This window comes from Arvicanthis niloticus, chromosome X (assembly GCF_011762505.2).
Source record: "Arvicanthis niloticus isolate mArvNil1 chromosome X, mArvNil1.pat.X, whole genome shotgun sequence".
In the NCBI taxonomy this organism is placed as follows: Eukaryota; Metazoa; Chordata; class Mammalia; order Rodentia; family Muridae; genus Arvicanthis; species Arvicanthis niloticus.
Window position 1 is genome coordinate 45,478,263 of NC_047679.1, and position 19,765 is coordinate 45,498,027.

A 19,765-nucleotide genomic window follows, 5' to 3' on the forward strand; every position below is an offset into this window, starting at 1 on the left:
ATATATTGATATTATATTATAATATATTAATATAAAGAACTTAGGACTGGAGAGAGGCTCAGTGTTTAAAAGCACTGGCTGCTGTTCCATAGGACACAGATCCAATCCCCAGTACCCACATGGCAGCTCACAACTGTGTTGAACTCCTGTTCCAGAGGAACCAACACCCTAACAGAGACAAACATGCAATAAAGACACCAGTGTACATAAAATACAAATAAATAATTAAAAATGCACAGAACTCATGAAACATTTTTTCCAGAAGTGTGCAAATAATAAAATGTATACCTGTACAATATATCCTAAGTAGATTCTTCAGCTCTTCTGAAGACTGAAGTCAATACAGGGATTCCTTTTCTTCTCAAGACATGGTTTCTTAGTGTAGTCCTGGCTGTCCTGGAACTTATTCTGTAGACCAGAGTAGTCTCAGACTCACAGAGATACACATGCCTCTGTCTTTTGAGTACTGGAATTAAAGGCCTGTGCCACCACCACCTGGCCAACAGGAATTTCTTATAAGTCTAATCAGACAACAATATCCCATTAAAGTTGATCAGAAATTATTTGCTACAATTTTATTTGGATAATGTCTGAGAACAACTATTATTATTTCAAAGAAAAGGATTAGGCAATATAAAATTTTTGAAGAAAAAGAAACTGTCCTATTTGAAATACCTACTGCAAGTTCTGGGATCTCAGATTCAAATTATACTGCTGAGGAAAAATGCTAGTCAATCAAAATGAAAATAATTCTGCTGTCTTCTTTGGAGACTAATGAAATTCTCATAAATACAATGTAATTTAAAAATGGCTTACAGGGCTATGCAAAGTTTCCCATTTAAAAACAGTAACTTACATGCCACCCATCACTAAACTTTGATGAATTTATACAAGATAGAAAAGTAAGCACATAAAATGTATAGTAAATGTAATAAAATTCTATTTAGAATAATGTTATTAATGTTATTCTATTTAGAATTTTATCAACTATTTGTTTCTACCAGCAAGTTTACCCAAAATTTGGTGTCTTAAAACTATATATATTTATTAGTGTACAGTACCTGTGACTCAAAAATTTGGATGCAGTTTGTATATAAGCTCTGGCTTAGGTAGTACCAGACTATAATTCCAGAATCAGCCAGCAATGTAACTTCATATGAAAGCTATACATTGGATCTTTGTCATTCCTACTGCACTATTGGTGCCAAGGATATAAAAGTCAAGATGCAGGTTATTAAGACATCTGTTCAATTTCTCATTTTCTTTCTAGGTACTGGGGAGAGATAAGTGTCAATTCTGTGGTCTTCTCTATGGTATCTTGAATCCTTAGAGTATTTAGAACAGGAAAAACATGGAAGAGGGAGGGATGGAGAGGGATAGAAGGTGAGAAGGAGTAAAGAGAGAAAAAGAATGTAGGAAGAGGAAAAGAGGAGAAGAGAAAAGAGACAAAAGGGAAGAGAGGTGAGGAAAGAAAAGGAAGGAAAAGGGTGCCATATTGTATATTTTTTAAAACAGTAGATATAGCACATATATAATTAACGGCTATCACTCAGTGGGCTAAGTATCAGAAGCGTGATTTTTGGAAATCATTGCAAATGAGTGTATGACAAAAATTATGCAGCACCAAAAATATATAAGTGGTTTGGGAATGTGGATTAATGGTAGGATACTTGTCTTTCTATGTAAGAAATGAGTTCAATTCCCAGAACAACATACAAAATCAATTATTGAAAAATTCTGATTGTCTCATAGGAGTTATATTTTACCTAGTAAATAACTACAGTTTTCCTCTTAATTTTTAAACCCTGAATTTCCCTTTCAAGGAAAGACAAAGTCTAAAAATACAATTTAGAAATTTCCCTCTGGTTTTGCTCTAGTAATGTCTACTTTCTCCATTTTCTGGCATTCATATAATGACATATTTTATAATAGAAAATTATTTTTAACATTTTAAAATAAAATAAATTTGAATGAGTTATTACAATATAGTTGACAAATCTTACTCCTGAGGGTAATGATATGCTTTTACTTTTGAGGAGTCCTTTATGGCTCACTAGCTTATGAATTATGTATTTTTGACACAATAAAAGAAAATTAAGTTTAACTCTCTATAGGTGATGCAGTTTATATATTTATTCCTCTTAAACATATCTAGAGATGCCTTCAGATATTACTGTACCCTTAAAAATCAAATGTTTCTAGTAAATTTCAATATTTTCCTTCTTAGCAATTGAACAAAAAGACAATAATTCATAAATTCATCTATTTAGTCCATACATTAGAAAACAAGAATGAGAAGTTTAAACTTTCAAAATAATCTTTAATTCTCTTACTTTCCTCATAATTAAAGTTGTTAGTGACTAACAAAAGGGTGGGAGTAGATAATTTACTATGTAAAAATTTTCCTACCTTGAAAATAATTTACAATATCTAAGGTTCTCCATATATCTAGAATAAAAAGTACTTTCTTGTGTGTAAAATCTAAAAGGTTCTATGACCAATGTAAGAGAATGACAATATAAAAATACATGAAAGTATAAATTCAGTAAAAATAATAGATGAGAGTGAATTTGAAATAATCCACGTGAAAAATGTAGAGATCACTACACTGATGAAGCTAATTAAAAATTTAAGAGTCTTTTAAATTTTGGCAAGTGACTAAGAGAGTGCTAATGCGTGTGTCTCTTTATGCTAAAGCTCAAAGGTACAGTGTATATAAAAGCAAAAATTACAATTACATCAATGAGGCTTAGTGTAACCATGCAACATTTGTTTAAAGGACATAGTTATTACAGATACAACCTGACAATTATAATTGACTTTTTTCTTCTTTAGTTATCTTAAACATTGATTATTTTGGTTAATACATCTGCACTATTATAAGGCTCATTGAAATCCCAAATGGGTTGTTAAGGCAGAGATGGCATGTCAAAGCAGACACAAAATTCAATCAGGACAAGCTGTATTATCTTAGTCACTTCAAATTCAATAGATGGAGTCTACATTTATAAGCTGTAATTGTGTAAAAATATATTCTAGGAATTTCAATTCTAGAAATTGCTGAAATAATGAACTAGTTAACTTGAAGTTTAAAATATGGAACACTTTCTAGACTTTGATGTCTTTGACTAAACTATGAATTATTTTATTTAACACCAATTATTGGATGCCACACATCTTCCGTGTCTATAAATTTCACACCTTAAAATAGAGTAGCAGTCTTTTATCATGTGTTTTGGGAAATTTTAGAACAAATAAAAGAGGACCATTGGGTCAGAACACTCCAAATACTTACAGAGAAGGGGGTCTAAATAAATGTAAGTGCAACAGCTTAAAAACAGAAACAAAAACATGAACAATAAACATTATTTACCTTATCTCAAAACATGTTCAATTTCTGCATATTAAAATAATCAATACACCATTGTAAATATCATTTAAAAGAGCAAAGTTTGTACCCTGTACATTATTCTCCTCAACTATTTCCAGAGACAGGCAGATAGACAGACAGATAGAATGATAGATAGAATAATAAGTAGGAGTAGGTAGATATATAGATTGATAGATAGGTGGGTCTGTAGATAGATAAAATATGGATAATAGAATTGATATCACAATTCTTCTATCTTCTGTTTATCTTTTGTTTACTATATTTGTAGGAGTTTAACTTTTAACAGAGGAGGAAGAAACACAGATTGATTATGACCTATTTCCAACTTACCTCTAGTAATACTGCCAGGTTTAGTAGAACATAAAGTGAAGGGCAACACTATTTAAACTTGTCAATCACAGTTTGTTTATTCACATTTTTGTTTATTCATTGGTGGTTTGTCAGGAATTACATAGATGCAAATGAGAAAATGTAAAACAATACTGCAGTAAGACCAGAATGTCACACATGGTAGAATTAGACTCAACATATTTTCTATTTATGTATTTATCCAACTTATATCCTGATTGTAGTTTGCCCATTTTAATTGTGCTTCTTTACTATTTTGCATTAACATTTCTCTTCAGCCTTGAGAGTTACCTTGAGCTTTTCTGCAGGAAGAGCACTATGCCATGAAACCTTCAACTCATCATTTCTAAAGCCCCCTAAAGTTTTCTGAAAAGCATCATTGTATTATAACCATATACATAGAATAAAAAGATTAGTCATTCTATTATACTATAACCCTGTTATGATCTTCTAACTGCCTTTTAAGTGTCACAACCTCAATTTATCCAAACTAAATTAATCTTTTCCCCCTAAACCTACCGTCCTTTCTAATTGAAAGACATCAGCATCTCACAAGTTGGTAATTATTTTTATTGTGTCTCTACTTGCTCTGCTCACCATCATTCTAATCAATCAGGCAGCTCTGTTAATTAAAATCCTTAAACATTCCTTGAATTTATCTTCATATCCTCACTTCTGACATTGCAGTACAGATCATAGACATGCCTTTCTAAGATATTTGCAGAATTCTTTATTAAGACCCCAGGCTTCTTATATTCTCCACACAGTTATGAAACAAAGAAAAAGCTGCAATACTAGTAAATTCAAGTTTACATAGCTATATAAATTTTATATTTTTCTAACTCTACACTTTTCTTCTCTTGTTCCCTTATCACCTTTCTCCCATGCATATCTGTACTCCTAACTTTACTACAGTGCACAGCATAATGGTATTATCCCTGAAAAAATTAATTTTTAATGCTTAGATTGTCCCTGAAACACAATGAGGTATTTATAAGTGCTTAATCCTTTCCTTTTCTTTCTTATTTTTAGCACCTAAGAGAATCAAAGTTTTTTGTTTTTTTTTTAAGAAACCTAGATTTGTTTATTTAGAGATAGAGTCTCATAAGGTATCTCAGGCTGGTCTCAAATCCAAGGTCCTTCTGCCTCAGCCTACCAAATGCTGTCATGAGCCACCATACCTGGCTATATATTTGTTTTTACAATTACATTCCACAAGACAGAGGAGGAAGCCATCATGGGCAGCACACTCTATCACGATCTTGGAATGACTTTCTATGGGGAAGAAGTGATCAAAAGCATGGTTTCAGTTGGATGTTGCTTTATATGTAATATTTGATTTCTCCACCTATTGATAAGTCTGTATAGAAAGGATCAACATAATTCAAGTTGTTAATATATTCTTAAAATACTCTACCTTAGAGCATCAACTCTTCTTTTTTAGTTGTCATGTTAAAATCACTTTTGTTTCCTTTATAGTATTTAATGTACGTAGTATTGATTATGTACTTTCTAATTTTGTTAGTGCGTTGAAACCTGGCATGTCTCTTATGGGGGTTTATCGACCAGCTTTGGTTCTATTGCCCTAAGTATTACAGGACCTTGGTATTCTGAAAAAGGCATACAAGTACTGGAAGAAGTAAGTAAGGCTTTAAGCAGAAGCAAGTGGGTAGTGGACTTGATTATTGCTGGTATAACAGCTTTAATTACATTAATTGCTAGCACCACTGCTTCTGCAATTGCTTTGACACAAGAAGTTAAGACAGCTACTTTTGTTAATCATTCAGCAAAAAAATGTTACTAATGTGTTGAGTATACAAGAGGATTTAGATAGGTGTTTGGAACAACAGATTGATTCTTTTTATCCTATACAAATTATTGGTAGGATATTCAGAGTTTAAGAGTAAGAGTCCATCTCATCTGTCATGCCAAACACCAATGAATTTGTATTACTTCTAAAATTTACAATGATAGTCATTATAATTAGGAAAAAGTTTAAAGACACTTGCAGGGTATTTGGCATAATTCTAACACATCTGGATGTTTTAACTTTGAATAGTGAGATTATGAATTTAAAGAATACTTTTCTGCTGACCTTTGATGCTGCAGATACTGCTGACAAAATTATACATGGCCTGAGGTCAGTAGTTCCATTTTGGTCAAACTTCAAGAATGGCATATACAACTTGATCATACTAGCCTTTTTTGTACTGGGAATATTTTATTCCTGCCCATCATGTTAAAGCTTCTCTTTAACAACATCGTCATGTTGGCAGACAAAGTACATGGTTTGAAACTGAAAATGGACCCCCAGACAGAGTTATTAATTCAACAGGCTGGCAAGCCAAGGACGGGTAAGATTCTGCACACAGCGTTAGCAACCTAAGAAAGAAGTGCATTGCTTTCGATAATGCATATTCTACAATGAGTAAGGAAGGCATTCTTGACAGAATGACCTATGATAGGCTCAGTCTTGTTTATGAGATAAAATGGGGGGAGATGTAGAGAGAATTTTGGACTGCTTGGCAGGAATCTGTCATTGGCCAAGGACAAAGAAATGGGCTGCTTGGCAGGAATCTAACATTAGCCAAGGACAAGGAAATGGGCTTATTTAGGAATCTGACATTAGGCTAGAACAAAGAAGCAATTTCAGGTATGTATCGAAATCCTCAGCTAGAACAAACAAGTAATTTCAGGCAGGAACCTAAATCTTAGGCTAGAACAAAGAAGTAGGCTTCAGGCATGAAAATGACTTTGGGCTAGGACAGGGAAGTAGGCTCAGAAATTTTGGTCACCCTGATAAGCCCTTAGAAATTGTGATCATGGGAGTGATCACTGGACTTTATTTATTGCCTTGCTTGTTTGACTATTTGTGTTTATTGTCTTACTTGTTTCTTGACTATTTGTATCTATTGTATTGCTAGTTCCTCAGCCTAGAACTGACCTTAATACTTGCATGTAATTAATATGGTACAAAAGCAGATTGGAAAAAAAATTTTTTAAAAAATCCTCTCTTTGTCAAGACTAAGTTTTTTTGAGAAGGACTAAGCAAAATATTTATTTTACTGTTCACCTCTGTTTTACCAACAAATTTTCTGGTTTAGAATAAGCATCTGGAAAATGTTCACCAGATACTTGAAATTATTTCATTAACTTTCATAAGTATCAATTCCAGTTTTAAATATTGATTCATCAATGATATGGTGATTTGTGTTTAAATATTATAGGTGATTTAGGTTGTAAGATTTGTGTGAAATTACTTTTCTAGTATTGTCAGGATCTAAATGACAAATTTTAGGTATAAAATATTTATTTTTGTTAAATAGAAAAATGTTCATGGAATCAATTAATATTTAATTACTTATTAAAATATCAAGTCTCATTTGATCCCATCACAATGGAAACTAGAGCAAAAAGTGTCTGAAATTTATGTCATTTAGGTGGTGTACCAAATTCAAGATTAAATCTTGTATTTACCTAAGTTTAAAATGAATTCTAAGCTTTCAAGTCTAGTAGATTTCAAAATGGAAGATTATATTCTGCTAAATTCAGGTATTTGTAAATACATATTATTTTTATAACAAGCATATATATCTTTACTAATAATTTTTTGTAGAATAAAATTATATCACATTTTATTTTGATTTATAATTTTATACATGCATATAATACATTTTTATTATATCCATTCCTTAATTCAACCCTTATGCCTTCCAAGATTTATCATCCCATACCCAAACTCACTTATGGTTGTGGTGCCATCAATTGGAATATTGCTGACTTACTAGGGACCACAGTCTTAAAGAAAAGTGACCCTCCCTCAACATCATAGACTGTCAACAGTTAATCCATTAAATATGGGAACTCCTAAGCACCGTCTGAATTCACCAACTTTTTTTTTAATTAAAAGTGAGTTAATAAGGAAAGAAATGATGCCTGATTTGAGAAAGTTCACTTTAAAGATCAAAATATGATTATGCAAAACTCCCCAATGCAATGTTAAGTATTTAATCCCTAAGTGATGTGGCACTATCCTTGAATTCTTAGCCATTCAGTATTGCATTCAAGTTGAAACATATGAAATGGTTGAATAAATACAGATTAATTCTGCTTTGAGGCCGATCTGCAAGATAAATCAAACAACTTGACCGATTTTTCATGAGAAAACTAATTAAAATCAAGAGAAGTCAAAACAAAAAAGGATAATCTAAAGCACCAAATGTCCTTGAAGTGAAGACCTATTATACATTACAGGGCATCCAGAATTTCACTCTAAGAGGCACCTCACAAAAGTCCCTTTTCTAAAGCACCTTGGGTATGAGCAAGTCACAAGAATCTATTCTTTGTGATTCTCTTCTGTTGCCCGCATGTCATCTAGTGTTGGGTCCAGTAATGGCAGGAATGGGAACTTCATATTTATTGTCTATCTCTCTTGGGATTCTAAACAATTCAAAAGCACATAAAATTTTCATTAGTGTGCACATAATAGCTAGCTACTAGAAGCAACATAGACAAAAATATTTAGTTTTCTTGATCTTATTGATTCCTCTTTGAAGAAAATTAATTATATTTAATATTAGAACATTTAAAAAAGAACCAATGTGCTTAAATAATTTCACTAGGTCTAGTAAGTTTGTGTTTTAAACTTATAATGTATAAAGCTGTTTTATTTAAATGGCACTGGTATAGAGGGCTAGATATAGTAGATATCTTGCAAAATTATAATGCCTGGCAAATCTTGGATTTTATCCTGAGATAACTATTTTTCACTTTTGAACCATTTATTATTAAACTTCCTTCTTCTCAGTTATACATTCAGATAGAAGCATAAATGTGAATCTAGAAATGTGCATGTATATGACTGAGCTATAAATATAGATGCAGATATCAAGTAATATAACTACATGACACTACCTCTATTTTAAGTATAAAATAGAGTGATTATATGCTATGTCAATTTTAAAATATATTCTATTGTTTGTAATGTTTTTTTTCTTTCAGTATCTTACATCACTAACTAGGTTTCTTCCTGCCATTTCTTGAACTGTTTTCCACACCAGGATAATTGCTTCTTGTACCATAAGAAACCAACACTTCCCTTAAATAAGTGAAAAGACCTGAGGGACAGATTCAGATTCAGGAGCCTTTGGTGTTAAAATGCATTTGGGACTTCAATTGAGGTTGAATGCTAGAGCCCTAGGGGATGAATATGCCTTATCAGTTTTCCTTGCTTTCCTTTCCTGCTTATCCTTAATAAATGGCAAGGGATTCCATAAGAATGTGCCCAGAGCAACTTCAAACACATTGCAACAGAGAAGCATATTCTTAACCTCATATTTTCATTGTTAAATTAAAGTGAAAAAAACAAGCTGAAATTGCCAAAGGCAACATAAGTACCTATAACACCAAGATTCCATAATTAGGTATACATAATTTTAGAATAATGAAGGATTGCTTTACATATTAGAATAATATTTTTCTTTCGGATATGCTACTGGAACATTAAAGAGAAAATTAGACTACAAAAATCAGATTAATAATTAGTTACAAAAGAAGTAATAATTGTAATATTGAAGTCAGATGTGTTTAGCATGAGAAAATTGGCACTTAAACTTTCTAGGAAAAGATGCAACCTAGTTTATGTGAGATTGCATGTCTCTGAAAAGAAAATAGAAAGAAATTAAAACATGGAGACTTACTAAAATGAAAAGGCACTAAGGTCCCATTGGTGCAAGTTAAATGATATAAAATATTCTCTGTGGATACTGTTACATTTCCCAACCTGTGGTCTTCAAAATTAAAGAAAAAGAAAACATGCTGAGAATAGTAATACTTATTCAGAAAATTCAGTTCTAGCTATGAATAGAAATCATTTGGATAAAGTCATATAAGAAATGAGGTTCTTGGCCAGACAGTGGTGGCACACACCTTTAATCCCAGCACTTGGGAGGCAGAGGCAGGAGGATTTCTGAGTTCAAGACTAGCCTGGTCTACAGAGTGAGTTCCAGGACAGCCAGGGCTATACAAAGAAACCCTGTCTTGAAAATAAAAGAAAAAAGTTTCTCATCTGCATTAACTTAGGTGGTGCAAATGAATGTCAAACCCATACATGTGATTTTGTTAAAAATGACTTACTTGATCAAAAAGTGAAATAGGTATATAGTCTATATCAACAAAAGCAATTTGTGAGTCAAAGTAAAAATGGAGAAAGAAAAACACATATAAGAAATAACACCATCAAATTTGAAATTAGCAAGATATTGCTAATTTTAAGTTTAGTGCTTATATATCTAAAAAAAAAAAAAAACAAAACAAAACAAAAAAAGAACAAACTAGTGTTTCTAGTTCTATCAGTATCATGAACAAAGAGAGAATACATTCCAAATTAGTTTTCTTGACTTTGGAGAGAAATAATAAAATTTCTAAGACAGTTTCTATTTTAGTAACAAATTCTTTAACAGAGACACAAGACACAACTATCTATTACTTGCTATCTAATTGTTTCAGGATATTTTTAGGGAGGAAAAAGATGGCTGTGCAGAATAAGAAGTGGTATATGGAAACATATTTAAGCTGGTTTTAGGGCCCCTATAAACTGAAGCCAAAGAGAATAGTATCAAGTACAACTTATTGAACTAACAAGAATGAAATATAAGGTCATAACATTTACTTACAACATAAATTTGCATAAACTTTACATTCTTTTTTAATTTTTATTTTATGTGTATTAGTATTTTGCTTTCATTATTATTGTGTTTTGGTGTCAAAATCCTGGTATTGGAGTTACACGTAGTTAAAAGCTGTAATGTGTATGCTAGAAATTGAACTCAGGTCCTCTGGAAGAACAGCCAGTGCCCTTAACCACTAAGCCTCTGTCTAGCCCCAACATGTGTTTTCTAACCTTGTTATCCTCATAAAGTTGAAAAAATGTTAGAAAAGAACTTGAAAAAACAAGACTGGTTAGTAAAACCAGATACTAGCTTAACATATTTTAATGAAATAAAAGGAAGTTTAATTCTTTTTATTCTATAATTTTTTGAAAATTATAATGAGTGACTTTCCAGGTTGATTCATGCTCATTCATGCCATCTTATGAGTGTCTCTTTTCTTTGAGTAAATCCATATAGAGAAGAATAGTGCTGTGCAGTTCCTTCTTTGCTTTTGAAGGGATTGAGCTACCACCAAGGGCAGAATTACAGAACAAAAGGAATAGAAGTAATCAATAGTCCTTCACTGTAAAGCCTATGAATAATAAGCGAGGCTAGTATGGCAAACTATATTTAAGAGTGAAATAGTAGTGCTTATATGATGTGGATAAACATCAACAGTCTGATTGAACTTAAGGCCCACTCAATATGAGAGAATTCATGCCTAGTACTATACCCATAGCTTGTGAGAGCAAGGATGCTACAGAGAACTGGACAAAATATCAAATACAACTGACCAGTTGATAAATCTTCAAGTCAACCACTACATTTATAGCCCAGGGAATATTGCAGAGGAGTAGGCAGAAAAATTGTAAAATCCATGGAACCAGTAAAAATATTGTGAGATATTAATTTCTCATAATGATAGGGCAGCTGCATCCATGAAATATCAAAAATATGTTACCCTAAATAAACCTTGTACATGAGATTACCAGCTGACATGTCAACATGGATAGGGAAAATCTTATAAGGCTCTATCCCTAGAAGAAGAGCCATGGACATCTAATTTTTGCCAAAAAAGAAGCAGTTTTCTAGGATAGCACCTTTTCTAATTCCAAATGATCATCCATATATATATATATATATATATATATATATATATATATATATACACATAGAAAACAGTTCTCTCTCTCTCTCTCCTCTCTCTCTCTCTCTCTGTGTGTGTGTGTGTGTGTGTGTGTAAAACAATAAAACACTAATAATTAAAGAAAAGGAAGCCATAGATTTGAGAGGGGATGGTGATAGCATGACAGGAGTTGGAAGAAGAGAGGAAGCCATGGAAAAGATATAAATATAGTGGTCCTTTATGAAATTCTCAAAAATTTTAAAAATAATTAAAACAAAAAATGATAAAACAATTACAAATGAAAGATTCTCTACATACAAAGGGAAATAGGATGTATTAGTGAGAAAGGGGGCTACTCTCTCATATTGTGTGAGAAGTATTCATGAAGGACTGACATTTCAGGCAAACTGTGTAAGATATCATGATATTTGAAATATATAGTGTCAGGGAGTTCTGGTGAAGGTAAGGAGCAGCAGAATAGAAGGATTATCTGGGCAAGTATAATGCAACAAGGCCAGTGAGCTGGAGCAACATGAGCAGAGGACAGTTGGAGATGAAAATAAAGATGTGAAACCTGGGAGGACATAAATGAGGGTATTCTAAACAATTCATGGTACTAAAGGCAAAGTAATGCAGGAAAAAGAAAATGAGATAGCTAAAATAGCCATTTAACAAAAAACTAAAATAAAATAAAACAAAACAAAGCAAAGCAAACAAATAAACAAAAAACTCAAATAGAAAAACCTGATAATAAATGCCACTTACTGTTTTGGAACAAATGTGCAGAAATTTCAGGTGATTAAAATTTCAAGGTGACACAATTTCAAATATTCTTTTTTTAATATTATCACACATGAAAAAAGGAGCACAGATTTTGTCTCGATTTTTAACTTTTATTGATTTCCAATAGTCATTTTCAACTTGAAGTAACTCTATCTACCATACCTGTGGATATTTGCCAGTATTGATTATTACAACAGGGGAATATGGCTAAATTAGTTGTCTAGTCATTAAATATATGTATTGTATTTCATTGTGTTTGGTAATAATCCAATCAATTAATCACACAAAAAATGTTTGTGCTTATAGGTGTTTTACAAGAATGATCTTTATCAAAATTTACTACTTAAGATTGTAACACCTATGAGGTGCTTAATATGTATGTAAAGAAATCAATAATTACAATAAAGATGTAATAAGATCTTTTATCTTTGTTTTAGATGATAGTCAAACTGGCATTTGGCAAATGTGTAAAAGCAGTTTAACATTATATTTGGAAGGAACTGTAAATAATGGAGGGATATTTTCCTGAATTGTTTTATTTTACAAATCAAAAATAAATTTTGGGGTTGCTAAGATGACTCAGCTGGTAGAGCCACTTGCAGCCAAGGTAGATTCCTTGTATTACATTCCTAGAATACAGGTGATGGAGGAAAGCCACCAACACTCATAAACTGTCTTCTATTTTCCAAATCAACACCATGGCATATATATTTCTAATGCCTACCACATAGAGAGAAAATAAATAAAAATGTGATGAAAATTTAAAAATATATTCCTTACTAGATTGCCATGTTCTGATTTTAAAATATAATACTACAGATCATGTTAATTGACAACATTAAACACACAGAGACACACACACACACATACACATAGACACCCACACATTTATTTTTTGGAGTGAGTCAAATCTTCAAAGGAATAATGCATTTAGAAATAGCAGTAGTCAACTAATAGAATTAACAAAATGTGAGTGTTCAGAAAATGCTAAGTGTTGTGGAGTAAAGACACATTAAAGAAAAGCATGGGTAGTTTGAAAATTCAAAAAGATGTGTAGACTGAGTCTTTAAAAAAAGAGAACTTGCTTCAATTTTTGGAGATAATGGGTGCTTGAGACAAATCCTATCTTAGAAATCGTACATTTCTGGTCAAAACACAAACAAGGCACAAAGGCCTTAAAATAGAAATATATCTGATGTATTTTAAATAACATTATTGGCCTAAAAAGGATAAAACTTTGAAAATATATGGATTTGTGATGGATTTTTCTAGTAGAATAGTACTTAAGGACAAATTCAGAGAATTGACAGTATTATAATTAACTGTTGAAGGAGAGTTAATATAAATACAATAGAAATAAAACTTTGATGAATTTAACTGTTACCTTATATTTCTAAACCTCACTAAAATGAAGTATTTTAACTATACATGTAGTTCTTCTTATAAAAGTCTTTAACTTTTATATTTATACAACTCATAATTTTTGTTTCTAAAGATAGTATTCTTAAATTGTTTTCACTAATTATTATTTTCACACAACTTTCCTAATGTGCAAGCTGTAGTGTCTTGATGACTATTCTTGAGTATTATTTGTTGAATATCATTGTTGTGATAGATGTATATAAAAATCTTTCTGTACCTTACTTAATTAAGAATTGTCACACATCACTAGTGCTATGGAAAATGAAATGTATATTACAAATAGGACTTTTCAAATTCAAATGGGCTTAATTTGGTCAATTATCACTTTTTCTGTTGAAATAACAGGGTTAATATTTGGGAGAAATATTTCTTGAAAAAGAAACCTGCAGAAGTTGCTGTCACATCAAAAATCAACTTAGACACTATCAAAATTATATTTAACAGAGTTGCCATATCCAAACTTCTAGTTTTCAGTTATCTATGCACAGATGTGGATCTAAAGCAGGAAATGTGTGACTTTCATTGAGTCTTGATTATTTAATGCTGATTACAAATTATATAGATGGGAGGAATGTGAAATAGAGTGTAATGAAAGCCAAGAAAAGACAGCAATAGCAATTCAGTTCCTCAGTTAACCAATTTTGGAATTAGAAAGACATGCACAAATTAGAATTTCTCAACTTACTAAAAATTTGAACTCTGAAAATGTATTGACAATTTTTGTTCCTTGACACTAAAGAGACTGTTAATACACATATATCGCTAGATTATTATGAAATTTTAGGCAGAAATATAAATTCCTTCACAAGCTGTATCTAGTAACTATGACATTACTTTTATTACATTCATTATCATGAACAGATATAGGCTAGAAATAGTTTACTTGTAGAGCCACTTGTTAGCATTATAAAGTCCCACAGAAATGGCTATAGCATGTTTAAAACACTATCCATAATTCTTTTAAAAAGAACATGATATAATAATTTACACGTATCAATTCTCAATCTTAGTAGGATAGGTGGGCTCTGGTGCTGACAGAACTGCCCTGAATGTTATGATTGTGTTCTTACACTGGTGTCTAGGCATCTGGGTTTGTGGTGGTAATTGGTCTAGGTGCCAATTTCTGAGTCTTGTTTTGTTTTGTAGTTATTTGATTTATATATTTTTAGAGGGCTGTTTTGTTCTTGGTTTCCATTTCCCCTCTGGTATTGTAGCCACAGTGGTTTGTGGTTGAGTAGAGGGCCTCTGCTTGAGTCAAACACTGGACTTCTGATGGCCAGGATGACACAGAGAAATGGCTCTAGCAAATTCAAAGCACTATAGAGTAATAATTTAAAAAAAAAAAAAACAGAAAAAATGAAATATTTTAAATATGTTAATTCTCAACCTTAACAAATATTCATTCACTTCCCATTTAACCCAATTCTTCTCAATAACAAAGTACATGATTAAGTGAAGGTAAACATTTGAGGAAATATTTTACCCAGTGTAAGGTAAAATTTCAGGCTAAACAGAATGGAGAGATGGGGCTGAAAAAAAGATCTTCCCTTAATAAGTAGACATGTGATACAGAGTACAAGATGTCCAAGAGTATGTCTTGTAAAAAACCCCAATTATGCTGGGGATGGCATCCTGTCTATAATGATGTATGTGTATTTATGTGTCCCAACTTTTCATTGGCATACAGTGCGAAGTGTAGCCTTGGCCAGAACATTGGTAATTAAATTTGTTTTTGCTTAAGGGCATAAGAACCACACTTCTGATGAGTGAAAATACTTTTGAGAAACAAAATATTTTATAGAAAACATATATAGTATTTTCGAAGCTTTCATTTTTTAAAGTTGGGGAGGCAGGTCCCTTTCACAGTATATGTTATATAAGCACATTCTTATTAGAAAGAATCTTAGGTGAATCACAAGATGCTGCCAGAACTAAGGCAGGCTCAAGGATTCAAGTACTCCTGAGAGAGGTTTGTTGGTGATACTTCAGTAAGGGAGGATTGAAAAGTATCAGGGCCTTCACCACTAACAATCTTAGTGATGAGGGACTGGGCCCTCTCTTACCCTCTGTCATTCATTTAACACTCAGTAATCAAGGCTTGATGCCTCAGTGTAGGGGAATGCCAGGGTGGTGATGTGGGAGTAAGTGGGTGGCCGGAGGAAGCATCCTCATAGAAGCAGGGGGGGGGGGTCTGATAGGGAGTTTCTGGGAGGGGAAACCAGGAAAGGGGATAACATTTTAAATGTAAATAAATAAACTATCCAATTAAAAAGAAGCACCCAGTAATCTGCTCTCTTACTTTTTTTTTTCAGAATTGTACCATCAGCGACATTCCTTGCCAATGTAGCAAGGAATAGCAACTTCTAGACAGAGTACAAAAAGCCAAGATCTTCACTAGGATGTGGCCTAGCAAGGCAAAGCCAGAAATCATTATGGATGGCAAACTAAATAGAGTAAAAGTCTATATTATGGTGGAAGATGAGCAATGGAAAGACATGGGAGCAGGACAAATTTCATCCAAATACATTGAAAGGCTCCAAGGTGTATGCCTGCTTGTTCACTCAGAATCAGATGACTCACTGATTATGGAGTGCAAAATACATCCTAACGTGCCCTACCACAAACAACAAGGGGAGGTAATCATTTGGTCTGAAGCTAAGAAGCACGGTATGGCAATACATTTCCAGGAACCAAATGATTGTCAAGAGATTTGGAAAGATATCTGCCAGGTTCAAGGTAAAGATCCAAGTGTAGAAATAACACAAGAACTTACTGATGATCTGGAAACTTTTGAAGATCTGCTGCCAATCTGGAATTTGATTCAGATACCAAACTGTGAACTTCATACCCTTGAAAATATTGCAGATTTATTTACTTTTGTCCATGAAACACCAAGCCGCAAGGAAAGGCTGGCACTGGTATTGGAAAAAGGAGGTTACCTTAAAAAATTGCTACAGCTTTTTAACACTTGCGAAAAACTGAAGAACATGGAAGGCTTACACTATTTAAATAACATCATTAAAGGAATACTGTTTCTAGATGATTCACGTTTGTTTAAAATCATGTTTTCTGATGAATTTTTCATGGATATGGTAGGATGCCTTGAATATGACCCTGCTTTGGATCAGCCAAAGCAGTACAGGGAATTCTTGACTCAAAATGCCAAATTAAAGGAAATTATGCCAATAACACACTCCCAACTTAGGCAAACAATACAACAGACTTACAGAATGCAATATGTTCATGATATTGTATTGCCCACATCTTCCGTATTTGAAACAAATCTTTCTGATCTTACCACTATGATTTTCTTCAACAAAGTTGAAATAATTACCATGCTGCAGGATGATAAAAATTTTTTGCTTGAAGTTCTTGCTCAGTTAAAAGATAATAGTTCAAGTGATGAGAGGCGGCATGAATTGTTATTATTCTTCAAGGAATTCTGTTCATTTGCTAAGATATTGGAGAATCAAGAGAAAGATGAATTACTGAAAACATTAATAAAACTAGGAATCATGAGTTCTCTGAAAGTTGCATTACATGTGCATGATTACCAAATACAAGTAGCTGCTCTCGATATATTTCCTTATCTAGTAGAATATAATCCATGCCTTGTCCGAGAGTATCTACTGAATGAAGCTCAGGACAGTGAAGATAATGATGACCTTCTCATTAATATAATGATCAAACAAATGATCTGTGTTTCTGATCCTGAATTTTCACATGGAATCATTTTAACAGCAGTTTTTCGTACCCTTCTTGATCCAGAAAATATGCGTGCCAATGGATGTGAAAAAAAGGAATTTCTCACCTTCTTCTATACACATTGCATGAGTAGCCTCGTAGCACCAATTTTGTCCACCACAGTAGAAAATGACAATGATAATAGGGCTAACATCTGTCCTGATAGTTATCAAAATGCACAATTGCTTGAAGTAGTTTTAGAAATACTTACTTTTTGTGTACAATACCACTCAACATTTATAAAGAATTATATTTTGAGTAACAACTTGCTCAGCAGAATCTTGGTGCTGATGAGGTCAAAGCACACATTTCTGATTTTGTGTGCAGTCCAGTTTATGAGAAAGATAATTGGTCTTAAAGATGAAATTTACAATATTTACATAATTAAGAAAAACCTGTTTGAACCAGTTGTAAATGCTTTTATGCATAATGGTCATCGGTATAATATGTTAAATTCAACTATTATTGAGCTATTTGAATTTATAAGAAAAGAAAACATCAAGTCTCTTATTGCAAACATTGTCGAAAACTTTTTTACTGCTTTTGAATCAATTGAATATGTCCAGACATTTAAAGGGTTAAAAACTAAATATGAAGATGAGAAGAAGAGAGAATGTCGAGTAAGAAGAAATTTACATAATATAATATACCAGAAAATATATAGCAGACATACCAAAGTTAAGGAGGTAAAAGTCAAAGCAGATATATGTTGTAGAGGAATCACAAAAGAAGTGGCTATTCTACCAAAGGGAAGAGACTGTCCAAGTCATTATGACATAATTATGAAATTTAAAGAGAGAAATGAGAGTGAAAATGTAATAGAACGTCGAAAAAGAAAATCATCTGAAGGTTTTAAATGTTGTCCATCTCATGGTGATGCTTCTGCTAACAGAATGGGTAGGTCACACTGTAGCAGTCTTGTTCCCTTAGTGGATTACCCATATGATACTGATGGAGAGAGTGATGATGATTCTTACAGTAATGATAAAGAGGAAGATGAAGATGAAGAACCCCTGAAAAAAAGACCTAATCTTAGTTCATAAAATCACATGAGGCCCTCAACTCCTATTCAAATATAATTCTATAAGTATCACAAACTGAAAAATCTAGTTAAAAAATCTTTTACCTATTGACATTAACATGTGGTAGAATACAGGGCAAAGATAATAAGAGGCCTCTATTTTATATAAAGAAAACCTCCCACAATACAGATGCATAGTATAAAATAAACAGCAACTGAGTGATAACTTCTTATCAAGAACATCTTACTTCAGCACATGGTTTGATAAAGTAATGCAATTTTTACTAAAGTCTTTATATTAGAAGCAACTACAAAGTTTTTATTTCAAAGCCTACTTTCATAAAAGGATCTAGCAGTGAAATTCTTTACATAAACTAAGTTTGTTTAAAGTGTATTTTGTTGTATGGAAGACAAAATCATATTAAAATAAAAATAAATTGAGACTTTTCAACATTTCTTTGAAGATTTAACAGAACTTCAACATTATGAATAATAATAATAGGGAAACAACATTCAGTGCAACTCAGTACCTATTTTCATAAATAAAGAGCTAAGCTTGATCCTAAAGAAGTTGCTGTTAATGTTCTTCTTTATAGATAAGACATACAAACTATCAGTATCAATATAGTACTATTCCTAATGTGATTTCTGTAGAATCTTTATGGGGTAAAACTAGATGGGGTAAAATATCAAATTAGAGAAAGTTGATGAAGCTTTATCCTTTTCCCTGGAGTAATTGGTACATGCTTGGATACACACACACACACACACACACACACACACACACACACACACACACATATATATATATATATATATATATATATATATATTTCTGGTTACTGAAACAAACTAACAGAAACAACTTAATAGTGGAAATTTTGATTCTGTCTTATACGGTGAGTACGGTGAATGGATACATTCCATCCTGGTGAGGAGAGCAGACACTTCAAGTTATTGGAGGAACCAAAATATCCTGTCACATTTCATACACATTCAACAAGCAACTAGATAATTTCTGAGACTCAATTCAATTTATCTTCTCATTTAGTATAAGATATAAGTCTGCTCACAGATAATCATTAAACTGATCATGGTGTTTCCAATGGAGGACTTAGAGAGAACATTGAAGGAGCTGAAGGGGTTTGCGGCCCTATGGGGAGAGCAACAATACCAAACAACCAGAGCTTCCAGGATCTAAACCACCCTCCTGGGAGCACATAGGGAGGGACCCATGACTACAGCTGTATATGTAAGAAAGGATGGCCTTGTGGGGCATA

The 19,765-nt window shown here is 32.6% G+C and overlaps 1 protein-coding gene across 1 annotated transcript; it reads left to right on the forward strand.

Annotated features, from left to right (window-relative positions):
- The first annotated feature begins 16,119 nt into the window (after positions 1–16,119).
- On the forward strand, positions 16,120–18,719 carry LOC117695312 (protein PPP4R3C1-like). Its single transcript, XM_034486165.2, has one exon. It carries the CDS (start codon positions 16,120–16,122, stop codon positions 18,505–18,507), a length of 2,388 nt encoding a protein of 795 aa, XP_034342056.2. The 3' UTR covers positions 18,508–18,719.
- The last annotated feature ends 1,046 nt before the right edge of the window (positions 18,720–19,765 follow it).

What these genes read in the sequence shown, in the direction of transcription:
- LOC117695312 (XM_034486165.2), top strand. Translation starts at nt 16,120, where the DNA reads ATGTGGCCTAGCAAGGCAAAGCCAGAAATCATTATGGATGGCAAACTA.